This window comes from Rhizophagus irregularis, chromosome 3 (assembly GCF_026210795.1).
Source record: "Rhizophagus irregularis chromosome 3, complete sequence".
NCBI classification, from domain to species: domain Eukaryota; kingdom Fungi; phylum Glomeromycota; class Glomeromycetes; order Glomerales; family Glomeraceae; genus Rhizophagus; species Rhizophagus irregularis.
The window spans coordinates 2,050,200-2,071,014 of NC_089431.1; the positions used below are offsets into that span (position 1 = coordinate 2,050,200).

General features: G+C 27.3%; 5 protein-coding genes across 6 annotated transcripts; 2 read left to right on the forward strand and 3 right to left on the reverse strand.

Moving 5' to 3' along the window:
* Nucleotides 1–176: 176 nt before the first annotated feature.
* On the reverse strand, nt 177–4,537 carry OCT59_020518 (uncharacterized protein; the record flags this gene model as incomplete). Its single annotated transcript, XM_066149241.1, has 23 exons — nt 177–401; nt 485–568; nt 665–896; nt 969–1,044; nt 1,121–1,244; nt 1,318–1,393; nt 1,482–1,516; nt 1,597–1,751; nt 1,929–2,091; nt 2,175–2,311; nt 2,389–2,449; nt 2,527–2,649; nt 2,724–2,792; nt 2,875–2,901; nt 2,978–3,001; nt 3,077–3,202; nt 3,276–3,298; nt 3,378–3,654; nt 3,730–3,858; nt 3,944–3,960; nt 4,055–4,163; nt 4,240–4,373; nt 4,444–4,537. The coding sequence occupies 23 exons, from the start codon at nt 4,535–4,537 to the stop codon at nt 177–179; spliced, it is 2,520 nt and encodes an 839-aa protein (XP_065990169.1).
* Nucleotides 4,538–6,316: 1,779 nt separating this feature from the next.
* On the forward strand, nt 6,317–7,185 carry OCT59_020519 (uncharacterized protein). Its single transcript, XM_025318724.2, has 3 exons — nt 6,317–6,420; nt 6,489–6,553; nt 6,621–7,185. Exons 1-3 carry the CDS (start codon nt 6,351–6,353, stop codon nt 6,840–6,842), a joined length of 357 nt encoding a protein of 118 aa, XP_025175484.1. The 5' UTR covers nt 6,317–6,350; the 3' UTR covers nt 6,843–7,185.
* On the reverse strand, nt 7,060–7,983 carry OCT59_020520 (uncharacterized protein). The gene is made up of 2 exons (XM_025318725.2): nt 7,639–7,983; nt 7,060–7,555 (listed from the first exon to the last, which is right to left on the reverse strand). The coding sequence occupies exons 1-2, from the start codon at nt 7,956–7,958 to the stop codon at nt 7,243–7,245; spliced, it is 633 nt and encodes a 210-aa protein (XP_025175485.1). The 5' UTR covers nt 7,959–7,983; the 3' UTR covers nt 7,060–7,242.
* Nucleotides 7,984–8,091: 108 nt separating this feature from the next.
* OCT59_020521 (uncharacterized protein) lies at nt 8,092–9,243 on the forward strand. The gene is made up of 5 exons (XM_025318726.2): nt 8,092–8,353; nt 8,441–8,540; nt 8,610–8,700; nt 8,771–8,838; nt 8,905–9,243. The coding sequence occupies exons 1-5, from the start codon at nt 8,128–8,130 to the stop codon at nt 9,191–9,193; spliced, it is 774 nt and encodes a 257-aa protein (XP_025175486.1). The 5' UTR covers nt 8,092–8,127; the 3' UTR covers nt 9,194–9,243.
* A 573-nt stretch (nt 9,244–9,816) lies between these two features.
* OCT59_020522 (uncharacterized protein) lies at nt 9,817–19,072 on the reverse strand. Of its 2 annotated transcripts, XM_066149242.1 has the most exons (34): nt 18,746–19,072; nt 18,429–18,618; nt 17,268–18,214; nt 16,695–17,194; nt 16,506–16,614; nt 16,389–16,425; nt 16,082–16,310; nt 15,903–16,003; nt 15,807–15,834; nt 15,513–15,589; nt 15,295–15,436; nt 15,027–15,224; nt 14,849–14,953; nt 14,585–14,781; nt 14,315–14,510; nt 14,098–14,244; nt 13,880–14,017; nt 13,585–13,812; nt 13,406–13,513; nt 13,219–13,329; nt 13,015–13,152; nt 12,823–12,916; nt 12,600–12,737; nt 12,479–12,510; nt 12,305–12,398; nt 12,073–12,243; nt 11,928–11,997; nt 11,711–11,846; nt 11,459–11,639; nt 11,223–11,374; nt 10,725–11,157; nt 10,545–10,647; nt 10,326–10,482; nt 9,817–10,247 (listed from the first exon to the last, which is right to left on the reverse strand). In XM_066149242.1, the coding sequence occupies exons 1-34, from the start codon at nt 18,882–18,884 to the stop codon at nt 9,876–9,878; spliced, it is 6,198 nt and encodes a 2,065-aa protein (XP_065990170.1). In that variant the 5' UTR covers nt 18,885–19,072; the 3' UTR covers nt 9,817–9,875. The 2 variants fall into 2 exon arrangements, with proteins under 2 accessions (XP_065990170.1, XP_065990171.1); XM_066149243.1 differs by having other exon boundaries at nt 17,268–18,618.
* Between the last annotated feature and the right edge of the window lie 1,743 nt (nt 19,073–20,815).

Genomic DNA, 20,815 nt, shown 5'->3' on the forward strand with positions numbered 1-20,815 from the left:
TTCTCGAAATTTGAAATGAAATTGTCAGAGTTAGAGCTATAAAGTTTGGTTTTTACTAGGAAACTTCTTATAAAGCGAATTTAAACTATAGTAAATTATAGTTTATTATAGAAAAAATCTCTTAATAAATGATACATAATTTAGTTGATGGAACCCAATATCACGTGATAAAAAATTCATTTTTCTTTTTTAATTTCACTTAACTTACTAATTAAATTTTTAAAGATTCTTTTACCGGCTTGTAAATTTTTTAAACGTATCCTTTCATTATTTAAATGGGCTTGATCAGTAGATTGTCCCATAGGTAAATGTATTGCTACAGCATTAAAATTTCTTTCTAATAATTTTATAGCTGGTATCGAACCGCCTTCTCTTATATACAATGGTTTAACACCCCATTCCTATTTAATAAAATTTATAATTATAAACAAAAGAGAAATAATAATTAATAATAGTAATAAAAATAAAATAATAAAGAACTTACCTGTTTAATCACTTGTTCTGCTGCTTTAAAATATTGATTTTTAGGATCTCCTAACCACCAATCTGCCTTATTATTGATTTCAATCTAAAAGATGATAATAACATTATATTGTTTGTTTAGTTCCAATATTTTTATTCTTGTTTTTTAGGTAAAATAAATAAATAAAATAATAATACTTACGCGTAAATTATTTTTAGTTCTTAATTCACTAAAGATTTCTTTAACAAATTCTTTAAAACTTTTCACAATATCATCAATATCTTGATCTGGTACAATACGCATACTAACACTAGCTTCAGCTTTACGTGGTATAATTGTAACATTTTTTGGCCCACTAACATCAATTTTATGTATAGTAAATGACGGGTATCTCCATTTTGACATTAATTTTTCTTTTGTTTCGCTTGATTTACTTGAAAAAATCAAAAAGACTTATATAAAACGAACGTACATAATAAAAATGAATTCGTTTGAATAAAATTACCTAGGATTTAATTCTAAAATACGTTCATATAACTGTTCTTCATAAGATGTAATAGGTCTCACGTTATTATAAAATCCTAAAATTAAAATCAAATAAAATAAATATAAATACGTATGAAATAATTTATAATGACTTCCTTTAAATTTTTTTACCTGGAATTAAAACATAATTATCTTCTGATACGAGTTTCGCAAGAACTTGAATCATATCATTTAAAGGTTGCGATACTGCTCCTCCTTGCATACCAGAATGTAAATCTGATTCTTCGCTAGAAATCTATGTGCAATATATGTAAAAGAGATGCAAAGAACTACTTTTTCGGCATATTGAATTAATTTATAAAATTTACCTCAATTGTTGCAAGAATCACACCACGGAGCCCATAAGTTAAGCATGGAGTCACATCATCTAACCAATAAGAATTACTATAATAATGAAATAACAGAGAACTCAATCAACAATTAATTAATTAGCATACCTAAAAATTCATAATTAATTTAGAATAATTTTTACCTTAGTAAAATAACGTCTACTTCACCAATCAAATTCTAAAACAAATACACATATTAATTTTTTGTTGCGTGAAATTTAAAAATTACTTTGTTAAATATTTTTACTTATTTGTTACCTTGAATTTTTCCACAGTTTTATCAAATCCTATACTACCATTTTCTTCCTCCCCTTCAATCAAAAATGATACGTTGGCTTTGAGTTTCTTTTCTTGTTGTAATTCACTAACTGCACATATAGCCGCAATCATAGGTCCTTTATTATCAGTAACGCCTAATAATAATAATGGAACAAGTAAATAATGTCAATCATTTATATTATATAATATTTAAGTTTATAAATGAATATATATTGCCTCGGCCATATAAATATCCATCCTTTGCTATAAATAAAAATAACATTAGAATACAAATATCTTCAGATATTTAAAATACATTAACTATTTATTACCAGTCATTTCAAATGGATTTGTAAACCATTTTGTTTTATCAGCATCAATAACATCATAATGTCCATAAACCAAAATATTTAACTGTTTATGTTGTTGCTTAAAGTCACTAATTCCATTAAATTTACCAAAAACTAATGGATTTTGACCTGTTGCTATCGGAATCTATGAATACAAAGTAGAGTAAAATATTTATACAAACATCTACAGATTATATAAAAAATTTTTCATTTTTTTCATTAACTTACTAATTCTGATTCAGCTCCTAATTGTATAAATACATTCTTTAAAAATTTTGCACCTCTAAAACATTCTTCTAAATATTTTGGTTTTCCGCTAACTGTACGTAATAAAATCCACTTTTTAAGAGCATACAACATAATATCTAAATAGTATATAACATTCACGTATAAAAATTATGATAATAAAAATTTTCCTATAATTTAGTGTTTTATATTTTACCTGAGGTTTCTGGAATTATTGCTTCTTGGCAATTATCATCTGTTAAATTTATATCCCAAAACTTCATATCAAAAAAAAAAATATATATTAACCTTTTAACTAAATAGTAGTTAGTAATCTTATTAAAAATAAATATACTTTGATTAATTGATCATTAGCACCACTAATCAACAATGATTTATTTGGTGATAAAGTTAAAGACAATATAATTCCAGTATGATCCTTATAAGTATTTAATATTTCAAATGTCTTATTCCATCTCTAAATAAATATTCAAAATATATCAATTAATTTAAAAAAATTAACTATAATATTTTTTGAAAATATTATCTTACTTTGATAGTTCCATCAGCTGAACCAGAAAATAAACAGTTATCTCCTGCAGCTAAAGCTAACACATCATCCTAATTTGTTAAATGCGAGAATAAAAATTTTAAAAGGATCTCTTAATATAAAACAGATAAAAAAAAATCATAATGAACATACATCGTGAGCCATAAGAGATCTGATATGCTATCAAAAACAAAAATTAAGTAAAATTGACACTTGAATACAAAAAAACAACTCGGTTATATTTTTTTCAACTTACATGATAAGTTTCCAAATCATAAATCTTTTGTAAATAATAATAAAATTTTTTTTAATCCTTAAACTTTAATTAAACCAAATTGTAGCTAATAACACAAACCTTAATATCACCACCTTGTGCGCCACAAAATAATAACTCATCTTGTATAGCAAGAGTTAGGATACCAGCATCTGTTCCTTTAAGAACTTTTAAAAGCTCCATAGAATTCTTTGTGATTGACCACACCTAGAAAAAATAATGAAGATATTCTATAATTATTTCAATGCAATTAATGCAATTTAAATTTAAAATTTTTTACCTTAACGTCACCATCCCCTGATCCTAAATTTACAGGAAAAAAATATATATATATTTTCAATAAATATGTTGATAAAAAAAATATATTAACATTATCACTTACCACTTAAAAGAATCCTTCCATCTTTATTTTCTCCCAATAATAAAGAATATACATACCCATCATGACTATTCATATAAATCATACAATCGTGAACTTCATATCTACAAACATTTTCTTGTTCTGCACAAATTTTTGCATCAATTTCCTCTTCTTCGACCGAACTGATTATTTCACACGCATTAGTAGTTGGTGGGATATTATCAAAGAATTTAGAATAGTTGCATGAATACGGAAAGTTATGTGTTTGATGATTTTCTTTAGTCGATAAATCGAATCGCTTGATTAAGAAAAAAAAATTTTTTTTTTTACTATAGAAAATACTTGTACGATTTATTATTTTCAATTAACTTACTAGAATACTTGTGTTCTGACAACCAATATACACTGTATCTAATTCGTCACAATAAACTACCGAAAATAAATCTCCAACATCGCACACTTGAATAACATAGAGACATTTTAATGTATCTACATCCCACACCTATAACAAAAAATATGAGATATTTAACAATGTAGATAAAAGAAATATGTAAAAAAAATTGAATTGGGATGGAATAATTACATACTCGAACAGTACAGTCGCCTTCATATAAAAATATACATATATATTCGAGAGTATTAAAACGAATATCGATTCAAATCAACATCAATTAAATATAATACAATGTTCTTCTTACCAGATGAGCTAAATAACATTTTTTGATCATTTGAAAGAGTCAAACATAAAACACCTCCTAAATGTCCCTTTAATACAGCTTCTTGCTGAAAAGTGATCAAATTCCATATCTAAAATATTTACAAATTTTTAATCAAATTTCTAATGATAGTGAAATATCAAATAAATTATTCAATTAACATTTACCTGAATATGAGGACCTTGAGAACCGGTAAATATATATCTGTCAGAACAAGCTAAAGAAAGTACGGAATTTTCTCCGTGTGTTATTGTATGACTTGGTTTATTCTCTTGTTTTTGTGGAAAGCGATTTAGGCTGACTGTAAAAGAATAAAAATATGTTAAGTGGTGAACTATAAATACAAAAAAAAAGAAAGAAAGGTATATTACGTAGTGGTGTGGGACTAGCACTTCGTTGTATTGGAAAGTATTCACTTGGAACGGCGAGACCCTCCAGACTTTCCGGATTAGACGTCTGTGACATATTTATAATTCAAAAAATTAAGGTTTTGTACAATTGGAAAAATTCAGAATTGGACTTCCTTTATATATTCAGCGCTAGCGTCGATCATTTATCAAATTTGCCTTTAAATGGAATTTAATTTTTGATACTAAGAATCGGAAATTTTCATTCAACGTATTGCACCATTTAAAATTATTTTGCGAATATCTAAAAGAATATTAAAAATTTAATTTATTACATTCATACAAGTTAATTTTATTAAAATAAAAATTACATATTTTATTAGACTAAACGATGAAAATACAGTATAAAAGATGTATATGAATATACAAGATATTTGTCATAATATATTTGGTGAATTCTTTATTATTATTCTCATAAAATAAAGGTAGTCTTCTCGTTGAATGTATTTTTGCAGGCTTTTCAAATCGAATTTTCCAAGAAATAAATGTTGATAAAATAAATGTCAAGGTAATTAATATTAATAATGCTATATATACGTATTACATTGCTAATAATGGAATGTGTGAATGTTGGCGCAGTTTGAGAATTCGTTTTAAAGATATCAAAAAGATTTAGTTAAATTTTAGTATACTAAAATCGATAACCTAAAATATTATTAAACGAAAAACCTACATGCTGAGAATTATAACGCCGACAATGATCTGAAATCTTTTTTTTTTTAAAAAAAAGAGAGAGTAAGAAAATAATGAAAAAAATTTATATGGAAACCATTTCAACTAATAAGAAAGTACCATGTAGTGATTTTCAAAGATTTTCGAATTGTGCTTACTTAGAACCAAATATTATGAACAAAAATAATAATTGAATCCATTTCAGATTAACGTGTATATTTATTTGACGTCAAAAAATTTTAAAGTAAATTCAAAATTAAATTTAAGTAAATTCATGAAAATGGTTTATACGAATATAATATAAAAAAAAAAAGAAAGGAAGATTAAAGGGTATGAAGAAGAGAACATATACAAGGCTACAAGCACTTATTTATATAAATTAGTCATCCTTTAAATACGATTGTTTTACAAATTTATATTTTAATTAAAATATTCTCGAATGAACTAAATCATTAAAATTTAATCACGTGTAATCACAAGTAAGTTTCACTACTTTCTTCGGCGAGATTTTATCGGATAATTATATATATATATATATATATATATTTTAAACTAAGTTTTATATAGCGAATATTACGAAGAATTTTTGCTTAGGGACGTCCATTACGTGTTATACAGACTAATTGGCGTCTTAGATGCTTGTCAAATTAACAACATAAAGCCACAAAAAAGTTCGTCGATCTTGAGAGGCGAAGTATTTCATAGGAATTTTTTTTTTAATTTTTATAAGCCACGAAAAGCATTTAGAGTAAGGCTATCTTTTTCGTGGCAATCGTGAATAAGCCAACAAAATTTAAATTTGGTAAATAAGCCGCACAAGCCTTTTATGCATAAATGGCTTAGATCGATGAACGTACGCGTTGGCTTCTCGTTTAAATGGCCACGAAAAGAACAATTTGAGCGATTCTTCGCGATATTAAGCATAGATAATCTATTCCAAGAAAAAAAAAATGTGCTAATCTGGTATTCGTTTGAATTGACACGAAAATAATATTTTTTCAAAAATGATAAATGTTGAAAATAAGGCTTTTTTTATGAAAATATGGCAATGAAAGTTTTATTGCAACGTGTTATTAATTTTTATGGGGATTCAAATAATCTTAATTTAATAAAATTTGAGGTAAAGAGTATCTATATAAACGTGCCGTTTCTTGCCTTGATTCCTCACTTCACTTGGGGTAATTCAAAAAAAGACCAAAATGAAACTCTCTAATATTCTCTTGCTTAGTGCTTTCTTTGTCGCTTTTCTCTTCTTCGATTCCGCTACTGGCAAGTTTAAGTTTTCTTGAAGTGATTATTGTCTCAACCACTATTACTAACAAGTATTATTTTTTTAGCTTGTGCTCGTACTACCACGACAGTTACGAAAATAACCACTATTCCAACAACAATCACTAAAGCTGTAATAACTTTAATTAAACTTTATTCATTTTAAAAATTAATTTAATTATTTTATTTCTATTTTGAAGACTTGCTTGACGATCGGTACAACTACCACTCTTAGCATTACTTCCCCAACAATCATTACCAAATGCACTCCTACACCAACATGTACATGTAATCCGCATATTATAGGAGATTGCTGCCGACACCCCGTAACCATCAAAAGTCTTAGCCTTAGTCTTAAAACGATTAAAATTAAAACGCTTGTACCTGTAACAACGATCTGTGTAAAACCACCAATTTATTAAATATATAATATATACCGATTTTCAAGATGTAAATAATTTCCCTTGGACCTTAAATTTTGTAAATAATATTATAATATTTGTAGTTTTATATTGTGTATATATCTTTATCCTATAAAACTTTTTTTTCCTTTTGATATATATATATATTAGATTTCTTTTATTATTCTTTTTTTTAAATACGAATTGATTTAAAATTCAAAGATTTCAATTGTTTTTTAATAAATTTAGCATTTGATTTTTTTGTAAAATTGTAATAAAAAACAGTAATACATAATATAGAGCGGTTAAAATGCAATTATTAGCGATAAAATCGATAAAATTATACAAAAAATCATAAAAAAAAATTTTCTGCTATATATTTAAAAAATATCCCGCATTTTCTGTATTTTCTATCCAAAAATCAGAATTTACCGTTTTCTTCTTCATCCCTTTTTCTTTTCTTCTGAGCAAATATTATTTTTATATTATTTAATCCTACTTCATTTTTTTTTAAATAATTCGTAATCTCTAATTGAGTTTGTTCAAGTTCAAGCCATTTACAAATATCTAAAGTAATTTTCCAATTTTCAATATCATTTTGTTGCCAAGTTGTTGGTAAATATTTTAATAAACCGTCCATCATCTTTGTTAATCCTGTTACTTTGAATTTCTTTGCTAAATATGCAATTGTGAATAATTGCTCATTTGTTCTTACATAAACTGGCCAACCGTAGCTATAATGAAAATTATTATTTTTTTATTTTTTATCATAATATAAATTTTTTTTTATTTATAATATAATTATAAATTTACTTACAAGTATGATAGAAATTTACCAAATATTTCATAATCATAATAAAATTCAATTTTATCTTTTTCTTCTTTATACTCTTCTTCTTTATCAATAATATCATACCAATTTTTTATCACTATACGATTATTAATCAAGCAAGAACAATCTATGTAATAATTTCCTTTTTTCATTTTATCACTCTTATCGAAATATTCCAAAAAATATCCTGATTGATATTTTAATATAACACTGTGTGCAAAATAAATCTTTCCATCTATACGCAATACTACATCATATGTATAATGATCATTGAAAAGCTGTTTTAAATTGGTTATTATTTCCATATTTTTTGAAAAATTCAATTGCTAAAAAAAAAAGGTTTCGTAATACTACTTACTTTTAAATTATACATTATGCAATTACGTCATCTTAGAACCGTGGTACAAAAAAATTATCTTCATGCGCAACTTGTATAATGAATATCTCTGTCTCATTTTATGAAAACATTGAAAAATGATTTCTTTCGTAATATATTCATTGTTTATATTCTTGATGTTTCTTATAACAAATACTATAATACTATATTATATAATGATTAATAATAATGAAGTTCAATTGAATGAAAGGAAAATATTGCTAATTATATCTCATCCTGATGACGAATGTATGTTTTTTGGTCCTACTTTACTTTTTTTACGAAATCGAAAAAATCAAGTTCATTTATTATGTTTATCGATAGGTACTTAATAAATTATTATAAATTGAAAATTATCTTTATCGATATATTTTTATTAATTATTATTTTTTTCTTTTTTTTTTTATATAGGAAATGAATCGGGGCTGGGGGAGATACGAAGGAATGAACTTGAAAGTAGTTGTATAACACTTGGAATTGATATTGAAAATATTAATATTATAGATCATCCGTAAGTTTCAAAGTTGAAACCAAAATTTATCTTTATCAATCAAATATAATTTACTTTAATTTGTTTAAGATCATTACAAGATGGTCCAAAGAATAATTGGGATCCTACTTTAATATCCAATATAATAAATGATTATGTTACAAAACATAAAATTGACATTGTAAGTATATACCATAATTACTTGTAGTAAACCATATCTTCCTAAATATCAAATTTTGAATAATTTATAGATTATAACTTTTGATGAAAAAGGAGTTTCTTCTCATCCAAATCATATAGCTGCGTTAAATGGTGCAAGGTAAATATATTATTTTAATTACGTTATCACGAGTGTATCTAATCTCCTTTTTATTTTATTTCTTAGACATTTTATTCAATCCGTTACCACTTCAAATGATATTATATTATATAAATTATTAACAGTTCCCGTATTAAGAAAATATATATCAATACTTGACCTGCCTTTAACATATCTATTTAAAAATCGAAACAATTTAAATCATTTAATTTTTATATCCTCTTTTACCAATTTTATACGAGCAAGAAAAGCTATGACATCACATCAATCTCAATTAGTTTGGTTTCGTCATTTATATATTTTGTTTTCCAGGTATATGATGATAAATGAATTACAATTAGTTAACATTAATTAAATTATTAAATAAATAAATATATATGTATAACAAATACAATTTTTCTTTTTACCTCTCATCAATATAACAATGAGATTTATTCCACAAAAAACGCTTGATTTAAATACTTTTTTTATCACTATAATTGTTACATTCTGTGTTCTGACATTAATCCATGGTATAATTTTAATCATCTTTAATTTACTTAAAATGATTTTCTCTTTGGTTCATCCATTATCAAGGTAATTCAAATTTTAAATTAGTATTACGCCATAACAAATCTAATAAAAATATTTTTATTTTAGCGAAAATAAATATAATGTTTAAATAATTATATTATATTTATTATTTCATATTCGCTTCTTTATGGTTGACTATCTCAATGATAAAAATTGTAATATAAAATTCTTCCCTTATATGAAAAAAAGATAAAAAGATGTTAATTATATAATTAGAATAAATTTAAATGCTAAAAACTATTTTCAAATATGATTGATTAAGTGATTATAATATTTAATATTTTACAAAATAAAGGAAGAATCCAAAATGATTATTAAAGCGAAAAAATTAAGTTCTATATTACAAAAAAAAGAAAAAAAAAAGAATAGCAATTGATCGTAATATACATCCATATTTCCCAAATATGCTATTAAAAAAGTAACTATCGATGTAAAAATAGTTATTATTATTATTAAATTTCCAGTTACAATTGAAAATCACTATCCTCTTCATCAGTCACATTATCTATAATTGATTTTCGTTTCTTTTTAGATTTTTTAGATACAGTGTCATTATTAGGTGTATTTCTTTTTTTATTTCCTGATGTTCTTGGTGATGATGCGTTTTTTGATTTTGGACCTAATTTACGTACAATTCCTTTTCTTGAAGATGTACCTCCTGATGGTTTTACTGTTGTATGTGTTGTCTCATCAAATATAGTCATAGTCGTTATATCGAGATCCATGCGATCCAAACTAGCATAACTATTTGATTGTTTGCTACTTAAATCTCCCTCCATCTCTGTATCGGCAAATTCTTCTTTCTGCGTACCATCCTCAGCGATAAGCTTTCTGAACTGAAAAGAAAACTCTTAAATTATTATCGGAAATTTTTTTTTTTTTAAAAAAAATTCTATTTATATAAATAAGCATACCAATTCGCATTGTTGTTTTATATCATCGTCCGTTAGCAAAGGTTTATCTATAAACGAAAGACCATCCCATGTAATTACTGGTGGAGCATTTTGATGACGTAGAGCTGGCTTATCTTTATTGGATCCACTTTGGGCTGGATTGAAGTTCTGACATTTGCTAAATAAAAAATAAAATTAGTAAAATGTTTATAATAATAAATTTCTCGAGATTTAACTTACGCTTCGCTAAGTGCATATGTCTTTTTCAGATGTTCCTTCAAGTACATAAGAATAGTCATACAAATGGAAACCTTTGCAGCATAAGGCAATGGCAAAATAGTTTCTGCAAAAAAAAAACAAAAAAAAACATATAATGAAATATAACTGTTCGTTTAATTGTTTTAAATAACCAGAATATACCTTTGTCTTTATTCCTCGATTCTTGTTCTTGACTATCTTCTTGTGTTTCCTTTTTCTCTATATTCTCTAAAAGTTCAGGCTTTTGAACACCTTCAATTAACATTGAATTTAATTTAATGTCATTGTCTGTAGTTTCGCTCACATTCATAAAACTTCCGTTAAGCATAGTAACGCTAGGCTGATGCGGAGAATTGTTTTCATCAAATGTTTGAATATTGACAGAGGCCTGCTCTTGTGAAGTTTTATTCTGATTAATTATATCCATGTCAATATTGAGTATTTTTGCATTATTTTGAATAGAATGCAGAGCACTTATAGCAACAACTGACAAAACACGATTGATACAATAAATAACATGAAGGACTTCTTCCAAAGACTTATAATCAATAGTAGCTAGATTTTCCGCAACAAATTTACAAAAACCGACATCAACCTGAACGGAAAAGGATAATTAATAGAAAATATATGAATATTAAATTAAAGCAAAAATGTTCATACCGTTGATTCATCACATCGTATTAAATCAAAATCGAATGTTCTGACAATTGATATTAAGAAATCATTACGACGTTGCCGTTTTTCTTTCAGTAATGAATACATAGGATTAAGCAAAGCTTCAGGATGTCCCTCGTCATTTCGAACAGCATACCCTAATCGTAAAAAAATGGATCAAGTTAAAAAAATCATATAACACTCAATCATCATAAATTTTAGTTATTTCCTAAATAACATACCAACAATAGGATTTTCACAAACCAATTGCTTTTGAAAAGCGTACGCCTTTTTAACACAATCTACATTTCGAGAATGTATCAGTGAAGCATGTTTTTCATTTAAGTGTTGATGCAATTTAAATGCCTTGTCACGAACAGTCTGTTCTGGACTAGTCTCTATCGCAACAATTGTCGGGATACACTAGAAAAATAAATATAAATAAATGTTATTGAGAATGTAAAATGAACAATAATAAATACAAACTCACATACCAATACAGGATGTGCTAAGCCCTGCTGAATAATGTTTCCTAAGACATCTAAAGCAATTATTTTCAAACTTTGTGTTGGATCAAAAGTACATTCGAGAATCCGATCAAGATATCGTTGCATTAAAGAACTGCTTACACTATTAAATTTCAAAGAAGGAACTATTACTCCCAAACCAAATTGCTTTAAAACAAATAAAAAAAAAATTTATTATTCTTACCCAGCCTCGGCAAACTCATCTGCATTTCCAATTAAAACCTTTAGATCGACAGGGTTATTTTTTTTTTGCTCTATGAATAATTGATAAATATTTATTTAAAATAAGTAAATAAATTTATAAATTATAATAATAATAATACGCTTACTCTTCTCTTCTAAATCTGTATTAATTTTTTGTTGTTCTGCTACCAAGAAATCAGAAAACACCTTCATTAGCTGTATTTTCATATCCATAGCTCCAGTATTCAATATACGATCCATTAGATCCGTACTTTCCGGTCTAAGCATTATGATTGGATAGGATAAATATATGAACCCTATAGAATATAAATAAAATCAGTAAGAAGAGAAAGTAAATATACTTTAATTATTATTTACCTAAACTTTGTAATGCCATTTTCTGAACAGTTTCTGATAAGCTTTCTTTGCAAAAATATAAAACTAATTGGAAAACAATAGTTATTATAGGTCCCTAAATTTGTAATAAGCGGTATTTCAATATATATCGATAGCACAAAATTATAAAAGCGTGTTTAAATAATCTATTCGTACCTTATCAATTAGATTTAATTCTTTCATTTCATCTGATAAAAAAAACAAAGTTAATCAAATAAATATATATGTATATATATATATATTAGTGAATTTATAAAAATTTTTGTAGTGTTCTAACCTGGTTTTTCCGATCTCTTTTTGTCAAAATCGAAATTCTTACATAATAGACCGATAATTAAAAGAAGAACCATAACATTTCGCGCCGAAGATATATCTTTACCAGCATCTAAATGTTTCTTCTCAACTTTAAGTTTTTCTTCAAGGGTACAAGGTATATAAATGGAAAATAAGAAAAACAGAATTTTTCATGCGATTACATGAATAAATTAATAAAATATTACCTATACAAGATCTCAACAGTTTTGTTAAACGAATATAGTTATGCGTTAATTTGTCAACAATAACACAAAGACACGGTACAACTTCTTGAAGAATCTAAGGTAATAATACAAATGGTAATAAGATTTCAATATTTATTCTTCATATAATTCTAAACAATACCCGATATATATTAAATCATCTTCTTATCATACCTTTTGTGGACTTTTGGTAAGTAGACCAAGAAGAGCTTGCTCTACTTCAGTTAAAAAGCTTGGATTTGGTCGTTTTAAAAGTGGAAGAACACTTTGATAGATGATCAAAACATAATATAAGATAGTTTGGTCATCGGACTATATGATCAAAAATTAAATTAAAAGAGAATTCTATTATTATATGACATCATTATCATTACTTACCGAGCTAGCACTTTTTAAGTATGGTTGTAGAGTGACAACATGTCTTCGAACAAGTGAAGGAGAGGCATTGCTTAAGAGACATATGGTACTTATACAACTTACGACTTCAGTCTAAAAAAAGTCCATATATATTAATAACATTTAAGTAATGATCATAGAAGGAAAAAATCATGATTTTATAAAATACCTTTGAATTGGAGTCTTGCAATGTCAATAAATGCTCGAACAAACAATCCACCATACACTGGCATATATTTAAAACTTCCCGTTTCTGTTTTCCATCCTTTTCTAAAATCTTTTTTTTATAAAAGATATAAATAATCTCAAATAAACCCTTTTTACATGATTAAATAATTAAAAACTAACCTTTTTGAATAATCCTCCTAATACATGGCCGTTTCTTTCGCCAAGGCGTCCTGCAACTCCAACAATTAACAAGCTTCTACTTAAAACTTCTTTCTTACCAACAGAAGACATGTTGGTAAATTCACTTTGTCCATCATCGTCATCAAGATCATCCATGTCAATGCTCACAGTTCTTTGATGTTTGAATGGTACAAACCATAATTCTTGAATTGTTTTTAAAGCTAAGTCCTTTAGAATGAATTAATTAATAGTTACTAATGATATCTAATTTTCACAATTCTTAAATGATATTTACCTTAACATGATTATCGTCGTCATTTATACGCATAAGAATTTTACAACCAATATCTATCATCATTTTCTGGTCCGCACTTTTAAGATATATGTCACGAAGTAATTTTATAACACGTTTTCGGACATTGAGACCGGTATCCTGTACATACATGCATATAATAAACATATATTCCAAAATAAAACTTGTATGAAAATTACAAAATATTAATTTATATTTACCAAAATTCGCTCACTGATAACTTTATAATACTGTTCAGTAATATCGGGTTTTTGTGAGAGATATCGACCAACAAGATCAATAGCTGCATCACGAACAGCCGGTGAATTATCGGAAAGTCTTTGTGCAATTGTTTGTCGAACATTAACCTTTGCATTTACATTCAATATTAATTAGAATATCGAGGTTGCCTTAATCGAAATAGGAATAGAAACTTACTTGACTCAAAATGTTCGGATCATTAATAACTACTTGGCCCAAGGCTCTCAAGGCTTTGGTTCGAAAAGCAACAACACCTGTATCAAGCGAAACCAAAATTCTCGAGAGGATAGAATCAAAATTCTGATATAGAGTTTGCCTTGTTGCAAGAAGTTCGGTAACAAGACTAATGTCAGAACGTTCTATACCTAATGATCTATTTGGAAGTTAAAAGAAAAAAAAAATTAAGCTATTAAACCTAAGGTACTATAGAAAGTACATTGAAACTACCTTTGTTTCAAATTTTGGTCAATGTTATCTTCTAAAGACATTTGCCAATATTCGGCAATTATTTTATCTAGCAATTTTTTCATTTCGCCAATCGTGGCTTTTTCTTCCCGGTCTTCACTCGATAAATTTTCAGAAATCGAAAGTAGCGTGTTAACAAAAGAATATCCCCACTCCGCCAAATAAAATTGCCGAGCACACTAAAGTATATCAAATATACAATCAATAAGGTTTATTGTATAATTATAATTCTTATTATATACGTACCTGTACTCCAGGATCTTCTAATGCGCCAAATTCTAGAAATTTTAATACAACTTTTTGACATTCCCAAAGATTGTTCACTGACTGCGCATTCGTTAGACTAGTAATCTAAAATAAAATGAATCGAGCTATGTAAATGTGACCATGAAAACAAAAAAAAATTAAATCGTATTATTCGCACCTCTCCCTTTGGGACATCTTTGGCCATATCTATCCAATGGCGAACTTCTTTATTTTCCCAATTATCTTCTAATGTACTCTCACCAGTTACTAGGACGTTATTGGCATATTTCTTTATTCGTCCAGCAATTGTACCTAAATAATCAATAGCCATGGACTTTGTGTATGTGTCTGCCTTCTTATCGTTAATATAGCCAACCTAAGTTTTAGCGAGTAAATATTATTAATTGACATAATAATGAAACAGTGATTGCTTCTATAAACATTACCATAATTTTACTGAAAATGTGAACTATCATTTCTGCGGCAGGCCATTCCGGAAAATTTAAAACTGTGATTACATCTTCCATGAAGTTATCCAGCAATACACGATATTCTGACTCGTTCGAGTTTTTAATAGACTTTGTGCATCTTAACAATTTAAGAAATTATTGGATGACGTGCGGAATTGTAAAAAAATATTAATAAAATAAAAGATGAAAAATACCTTGCCAGCAAGAATTTAAAAACATAACCAGCATTCGCACTAGCAGCATCAATACCCGTTTTCCAAGCACTTCCACACTAATTTAATTAAATATTTATTAGTAATAAAAAAAAGGAAACAGGAAAAAAAAAACAATGTGGTTCTGGGGGATAAACCTTTTTTTAAATTATTGATATCTCCAATGATATCAATTCCAAAAATTTCATCTCTGCCTTGGCCGTCAATTTCCTTGGAGCCATATTGATTTGTACCCGCTGTACAACTTTGAATGAGTTGCAAAATAAGTGCCGAAACCATCTGTATTGATTTACCATCAGGTAACCTATAATTAACGATTTTATTAGCTATGGTAATCAGCATGGGGACATTTTACCCATTCGTATTAATTACCTATATTGTCGTAAATTACGCTTTGTCGTGGGTAACTTAATTAAAGAAGTGAGAATTTCCTCTAAAATCCAAGTACGTTGTTTTTGATGATTTGTGAAAACCTGTTACATTAATTATTAATTATCATTAAAGCTTTGCCCAATACAAAATTCATGATATTAAATAAAATCATGTCGTACCAATCGCAACAATCCAAGTGCGACCAATTTCATAGATTCAACATTATTTCCAAAAAAATTATTGCTGCCACCGCTAGCAGAATCAACAAAAAATGGTCCAATAGCAATAAAACTAACAGTTATGACAATGCTATCTGATAACTCTTCTTGTTGCATTAAGTCATACAATTTTCTCAGATAAGTAGTCATAATTGGAAGCAATCCCGATATCTTACGCTTGAGGCGCGAAGTAAGAAAAAAATTAACTGTTAAGGAATAAAAATAAACTTATAATAACTCGAATAAAAATAAATTTTATAAAGGATATTTATCAAAAATCTCGAGCAATAAGGAATCAGCTTCATCTGTCACACAATGGAAATTACAATAAATTAACTAACCATCAAAAAAATCCCATCCCAAAAAATTTTTTAAAAAAACATACTATTCAATTCCTCTTTAGACGTATTTAATTCCAAAAAACGGTATATAATTTCTCCAAGTTGATTTTTTACAAGATTCAAACTTGAAGTAATTAGGTCTTCAGGGTAAAGCTATAATCGATAATTGTTAATTAATTATATTATTATATTAATAGTCAACAAAATACGGCAAAATAGAAAATGTTCAATACCTGTTTACTTAATTTACCACCCGTCATTATTGTAAATGCAGCTATTGCAGCATCAATCCCATTCATTATTTTTTCAAGCTTTTCTTCAATTTGTTCCGTCCTTGAGTCTTCATCCATTTTATAATCATCATCATAAGTATCACCTTTATCTACACTGTAATCAGAGTTTTTTTGATTTACTTTAATTCGGCTTTTAGATGTTGACTTAGGTAATACTTCAAAATTTTCGACCTCTCGCACAGAACGATCTAATATTTTCAAAAGACGTGCTAAGTCCTCTACTTCAACATCCTCCATACGTTTGTAACGGCTCACTTTGCTAACAAGTTTTATGAGTTGTTGGATTGCATTTGTGGTAAGCAGAGGTTCGCTTGAGCCCATACTTGATGGAACAAATAATGATGTTGAATTTTGTGAATTTGCATTAGATTGATCTACGCTGGCGGAATCCTCAGCTTCAAATATCATACTCATATAATTGATTAAGTTGATCAATACACCTATAAAATAGTCCAAGATAAATAAGATTTGCAATAAAATTGAAATTATACAAAAATAAAAATGTTAGCTTACTTTCTCCATTTCGTTCTTCATCCTTATCTTTATCCTTATGTTTTTTGTATTCTTGATTTGGTTTTTTGTGAGATTGATGCGGACTAAGACTCCAATCAAATTCTGATTTTTGGGGCGAACGATATTCTTCCAATTTATCTCTCGGTGGAATTTCTATAACTACTTTAGGGGATGTTGCTCGAATACTTTGTCGTTTTGTAGTTAAGAGATTATCAGAATCTTCGTATTGTTCATTATAGAAATTATTTACGGGAGATGTTTCTGGGTTAATGACGACTTGGGGAGTTAAATGTTCCATTTCTATTTCTTGTGATGAAGTAGATGACACTTTAGAATCTTGATATTTTGACTGAATGTAAGATTTTGAAAGGGATGTACTTTCTATAACAACATGTGGAGAATTAGAACGTATATCATATGATCGTGGAATCATATTTGCTTCTGAAAAAACGTTAAGATGATAATCTCTATTTGAATGTGCCGGAGTTTCGATGAAAACTAATGAAGATGGTGTTCGAATATCTTGATTATCTGATGAATTATACATAGAATTTCCATAAATACTATCATTACTATACGTGTTCTGTCGCTCTCTCTGATGAACATGGTTGATATTTCGAGGAATATTCGGTGTAGGTAAAATACATTCTTCATAAACACTTTGATTATAACCAATTTGCTGAGGCACAGCACTATTCATGATAACTTCAGATTTATTAGCATTATTAGCATGAAAGCTTTGAGATGATCGAGAACCCATGCCAGATACTTGATAAATGTCGCGATTATAATCTTGGTGTTGTGAGATTATATTACTACTGGTAGTATTCTGAGGGATCATTTCCATAGCCTGCGTGAATGGACGTTTCTGTGGGATTGAAGGCTGAGGATTGATTGCATACTCGAAAGAAGGTCGTGGAAATGTTATCGATGAGCTCTTAAATCGGCTAATTCAATATAAAACCAATAAATTCATTAAATCATATTCATATTTTCGATATTTGATATTATAACTTTTTTCAAAAACTTATTTTGAGACATAAATATTAATACAATATAAATTAAGAAAACAGACTAAGACAATAGATCTATATATAATTAAATTAAACTTGTACACTAAATATTTATTATGAAACAAGATCGAAACAATGGAATACTTACACATAGCTCACATCAACTTGATTTAGCAATCCACGAACAGCATGTAACTGTTGTTGTAGAGAGAAGTCAGAAATCTGGGACGCTGATTGATTATCCAAAAGGTTGGCAATACGTGCATATTCTGGATCTGTCGGATTACAAGTGATATAATCTCCGAATGCAATAGATATTGGAGGTATATCGCTCATAACTTTTCGACAGGATAAAAGAATTATTAATTATAGTTTTCAAATAACCTAAACAGCCCCCAGAGTCATCGAGGTACCTTAAACTACAAACAAATAAACTAATAAACTAAATAATAAAAAAAAAAGAACCTGCTGACGCTGGAGTAAGTGAAGCTAATGCTGAATATTGTAATGACGATCGGGCGTCGTCTGGAGTTGGCATATAACCTGCTCCAGCCCCTCCCTCGCCACTACGCTGTTTTCCATTTGTACTGCGAGGACCATTCATTATTTTTGTTTGTGATTTACTATACAATTTTCGCGATTAATAGTTGCTAGATAGATTTCACTGTTTGCAAACGTTTCCTATTGATGGAACACTTGATTTAGAAATGAATGACATCAGAGTTGAAACACAGTTTCCTTCTCATTTATATCAAATAATGTCGGCCTTCTTTGTTTACTTTATATCATGACATTCGAAGCGAAAAAGGACTATTGACTGTGTGTTATGTCAATGTTTTTTATCATGTGATCTGATTGATTTATTATTACTATAAAAGTCATTTATTGCTTTTATAAAATAAGTATGACGTCATATTATAGTACATTAATAAGTTTTTCTCTGTTCTATTTCTTTCAGATTTTTGAATTTCCCAATAGCCAAAACTTTCATCATATCCTAACCAACTGACAATTTATAATAATTTTACAAATTTCCATACGCTCAAAAAATTACAAACAACAATATTCTCAATGATACAATTATATTATTTCTTAAAAGGATTGTTAAAATTATAATACCAAATTTCTTCTGTAAACTAAGTAGTTACAGCACAATATAAAACTACTTAAATCTACAGGGAAATTGTTTTCATTCTCATTATTTTGAAAATTAGAAATTTCTACTGTTGATTAAGTTCAACTACAATATTCTGAGTTGTAGTTGTCAGCATTTTTAATGATGTTTTCGGTTTATCAAATCTTTTTCGAATATAAGTAAACTATCACTACAATAGCAGTTCATATTGAAAAATAAATTCCGTTAAAAGTGTTACAACCTTGAATGCTACAAAATCAAAATATATTAAAATTATGCTTTAATTAAAAAAAAAATCAATACACTAAAAAAATTCTTTATCTGACAAAAGCTAATACCTAATGCTATTTCAGAATGCAAAAATATGAACTGGAAAAAATTCCATTTTGTTTTTTGGCGGAAGAACAATACCAACCAGTAATGGAAAAATTATTGATATAGTTATATAATATTTTTGTCGTTACCATTTACTTTTAAACTATACTTCTATGAATCTTAAAAGAAAATATTAATACCATGAAGCCTGCTGCAATCCCAGACGCATTGATTCATAATGCTTAGATCCAACAAATTGCCTGTAATGTTTGACATAAATTGGCACCATAAATCCATGCACTGAGAATATGAAGTATACAAAGAATACAAAAATAGACAAATACGTGATTATAATCGATATATAATGAAAATAATTATCATAAGAAGAAGGAAATTGTGCTAAGTGTTGCATATGTTAAGCCACCACTAATAAGTTAAATTCGTTATCTATTGGAACGTATTATTATTAGTTGTTCTGCTTTCATTTAACTTTGTTAATACTTCAGGAAATTTAATTCAATAATATTGTTTTTTTTAAAAAAATGATGTATTTGAATTATATAGCTGCTTCAATTATTCCACATGATTTTGATAAAAGGACTAAATCAGAATTTCAAAACTAATGAAGCATCATCCTTTATAATGATATCTTTTATGTATTAATTGCAAAAACTATTGCAAATAAAATTTTGAATAAATGAAAACTTGCTTGAAAAATTCTCTTTTTTCTTTTAAAAAAAATTACTTGACTAATTGGGGTCTTTGCCAATAAAGTACAAAACTCAAAAAAAAATTTTAATTTTACTTTATATGTTAATTATGTTTTTTTACTGAAATAAATGCAAATTTAATATCAATTCAATTTTTGATATTTTTTGAGTTTTATGCCTTTCATTGCAAAAACTATGTATCAATCAAAAAAATATATATTACGTTTTCTGATAAATATGATAAATATATAAAATAACAACTATTAAATACATCTCATTGAAAGGATTTCTTTTGATTATTACATTATAAAATAACTACTATAATATTATTAACCAGGTTAACTTAAAACTTAAAATTTTTGGCTAATTCTTTTT

What these genes read in the sequence shown, in the direction of transcription:
- OCT59_020519 (XM_025318724.2), top strand. Translation starts at nt 6,351, where the DNA reads ATGAAACTCTCTAATATTCTCTTGCTTAGTGCTTTCTTTGTCGCTTTT. An exon ending in CTTCTTCGATTCCGCTACTG is followed by an intron (nt 6,421 to 6,488) that starts GCAAGTTTAAGT and finishes TTATTTTTTTAG; the next exon opens with CTTGTGCTCGTACTACCACG. An exon ending in CAACAACAATCACTAAAGCT is followed by an intron (nt 6,554 to 6,620) that starts GTAATAACTTTA and finishes TCTATTTTGAAG; the next exon opens with ACTTGCTTGACGATCGGTAC.
- OCT59_020520 (XM_025318725.2), bottom strand. Translation starts at nt 7,958, where the DNA reads ATGGAAATAATAACCAATTTAAAACAGCTTTTCAATGATCATTATACA. An exon ending in GGTAAATTTCTATCATACTT is followed by an intron (nt 7,556 to 7,638) that starts GTAAGTAAATTT and finishes TTTTCATTATAG; the next exon opens with CTACGGTTGGCCAGTTTATG.
- OCT59_020521 (XM_025318726.2), top strand. Translation starts at nt 8,128, where the DNA reads ATGATTTCTTTCGTAATATATTCATTGTTTATATTCTTGATGTTTCTT. An exon ending in TTTATTATGTTTATCGATAG is followed by an intron (nt 8,354 to 8,440) that starts GTACTTAATAAA and finishes TTTTTTATATAG; the next exon opens with GAAATGAATCGGGGCTGGGG. An exon ending in GCTGCGTTAAATGGTGCAAG is followed by an intron (nt 8,839 to 8,904) that starts GTAAATATATTA and finishes TTTATTTCTTAG; the next exon opens with ACATTTTATTCAATCCGTTA.
- OCT59_020522 (XM_066149242.1), bottom strand. Translation starts at nt 18,884, where the DNA reads ATGAATGGTCCTCGCAGTACAAATGGAAAACAGCGTAGTGGCGAGGGA. An exon ending in AAAGAGATCGGAAAAACCAG is followed by an intron (nt 12,511 to 12,599) that starts GTTAGAACACTA and finishes TTTTTTTATCAG; the next exon opens with ATGAAATGAAAGAATTAAAT. An exon ending in AATTAAATCTAATTGATAAG is followed by an intron (nt 12,399 to 12,478) that starts GTACGAATAGAT and finishes TTACAAATTTAG; the next exon opens with GGACCTATAATAACTATTGT.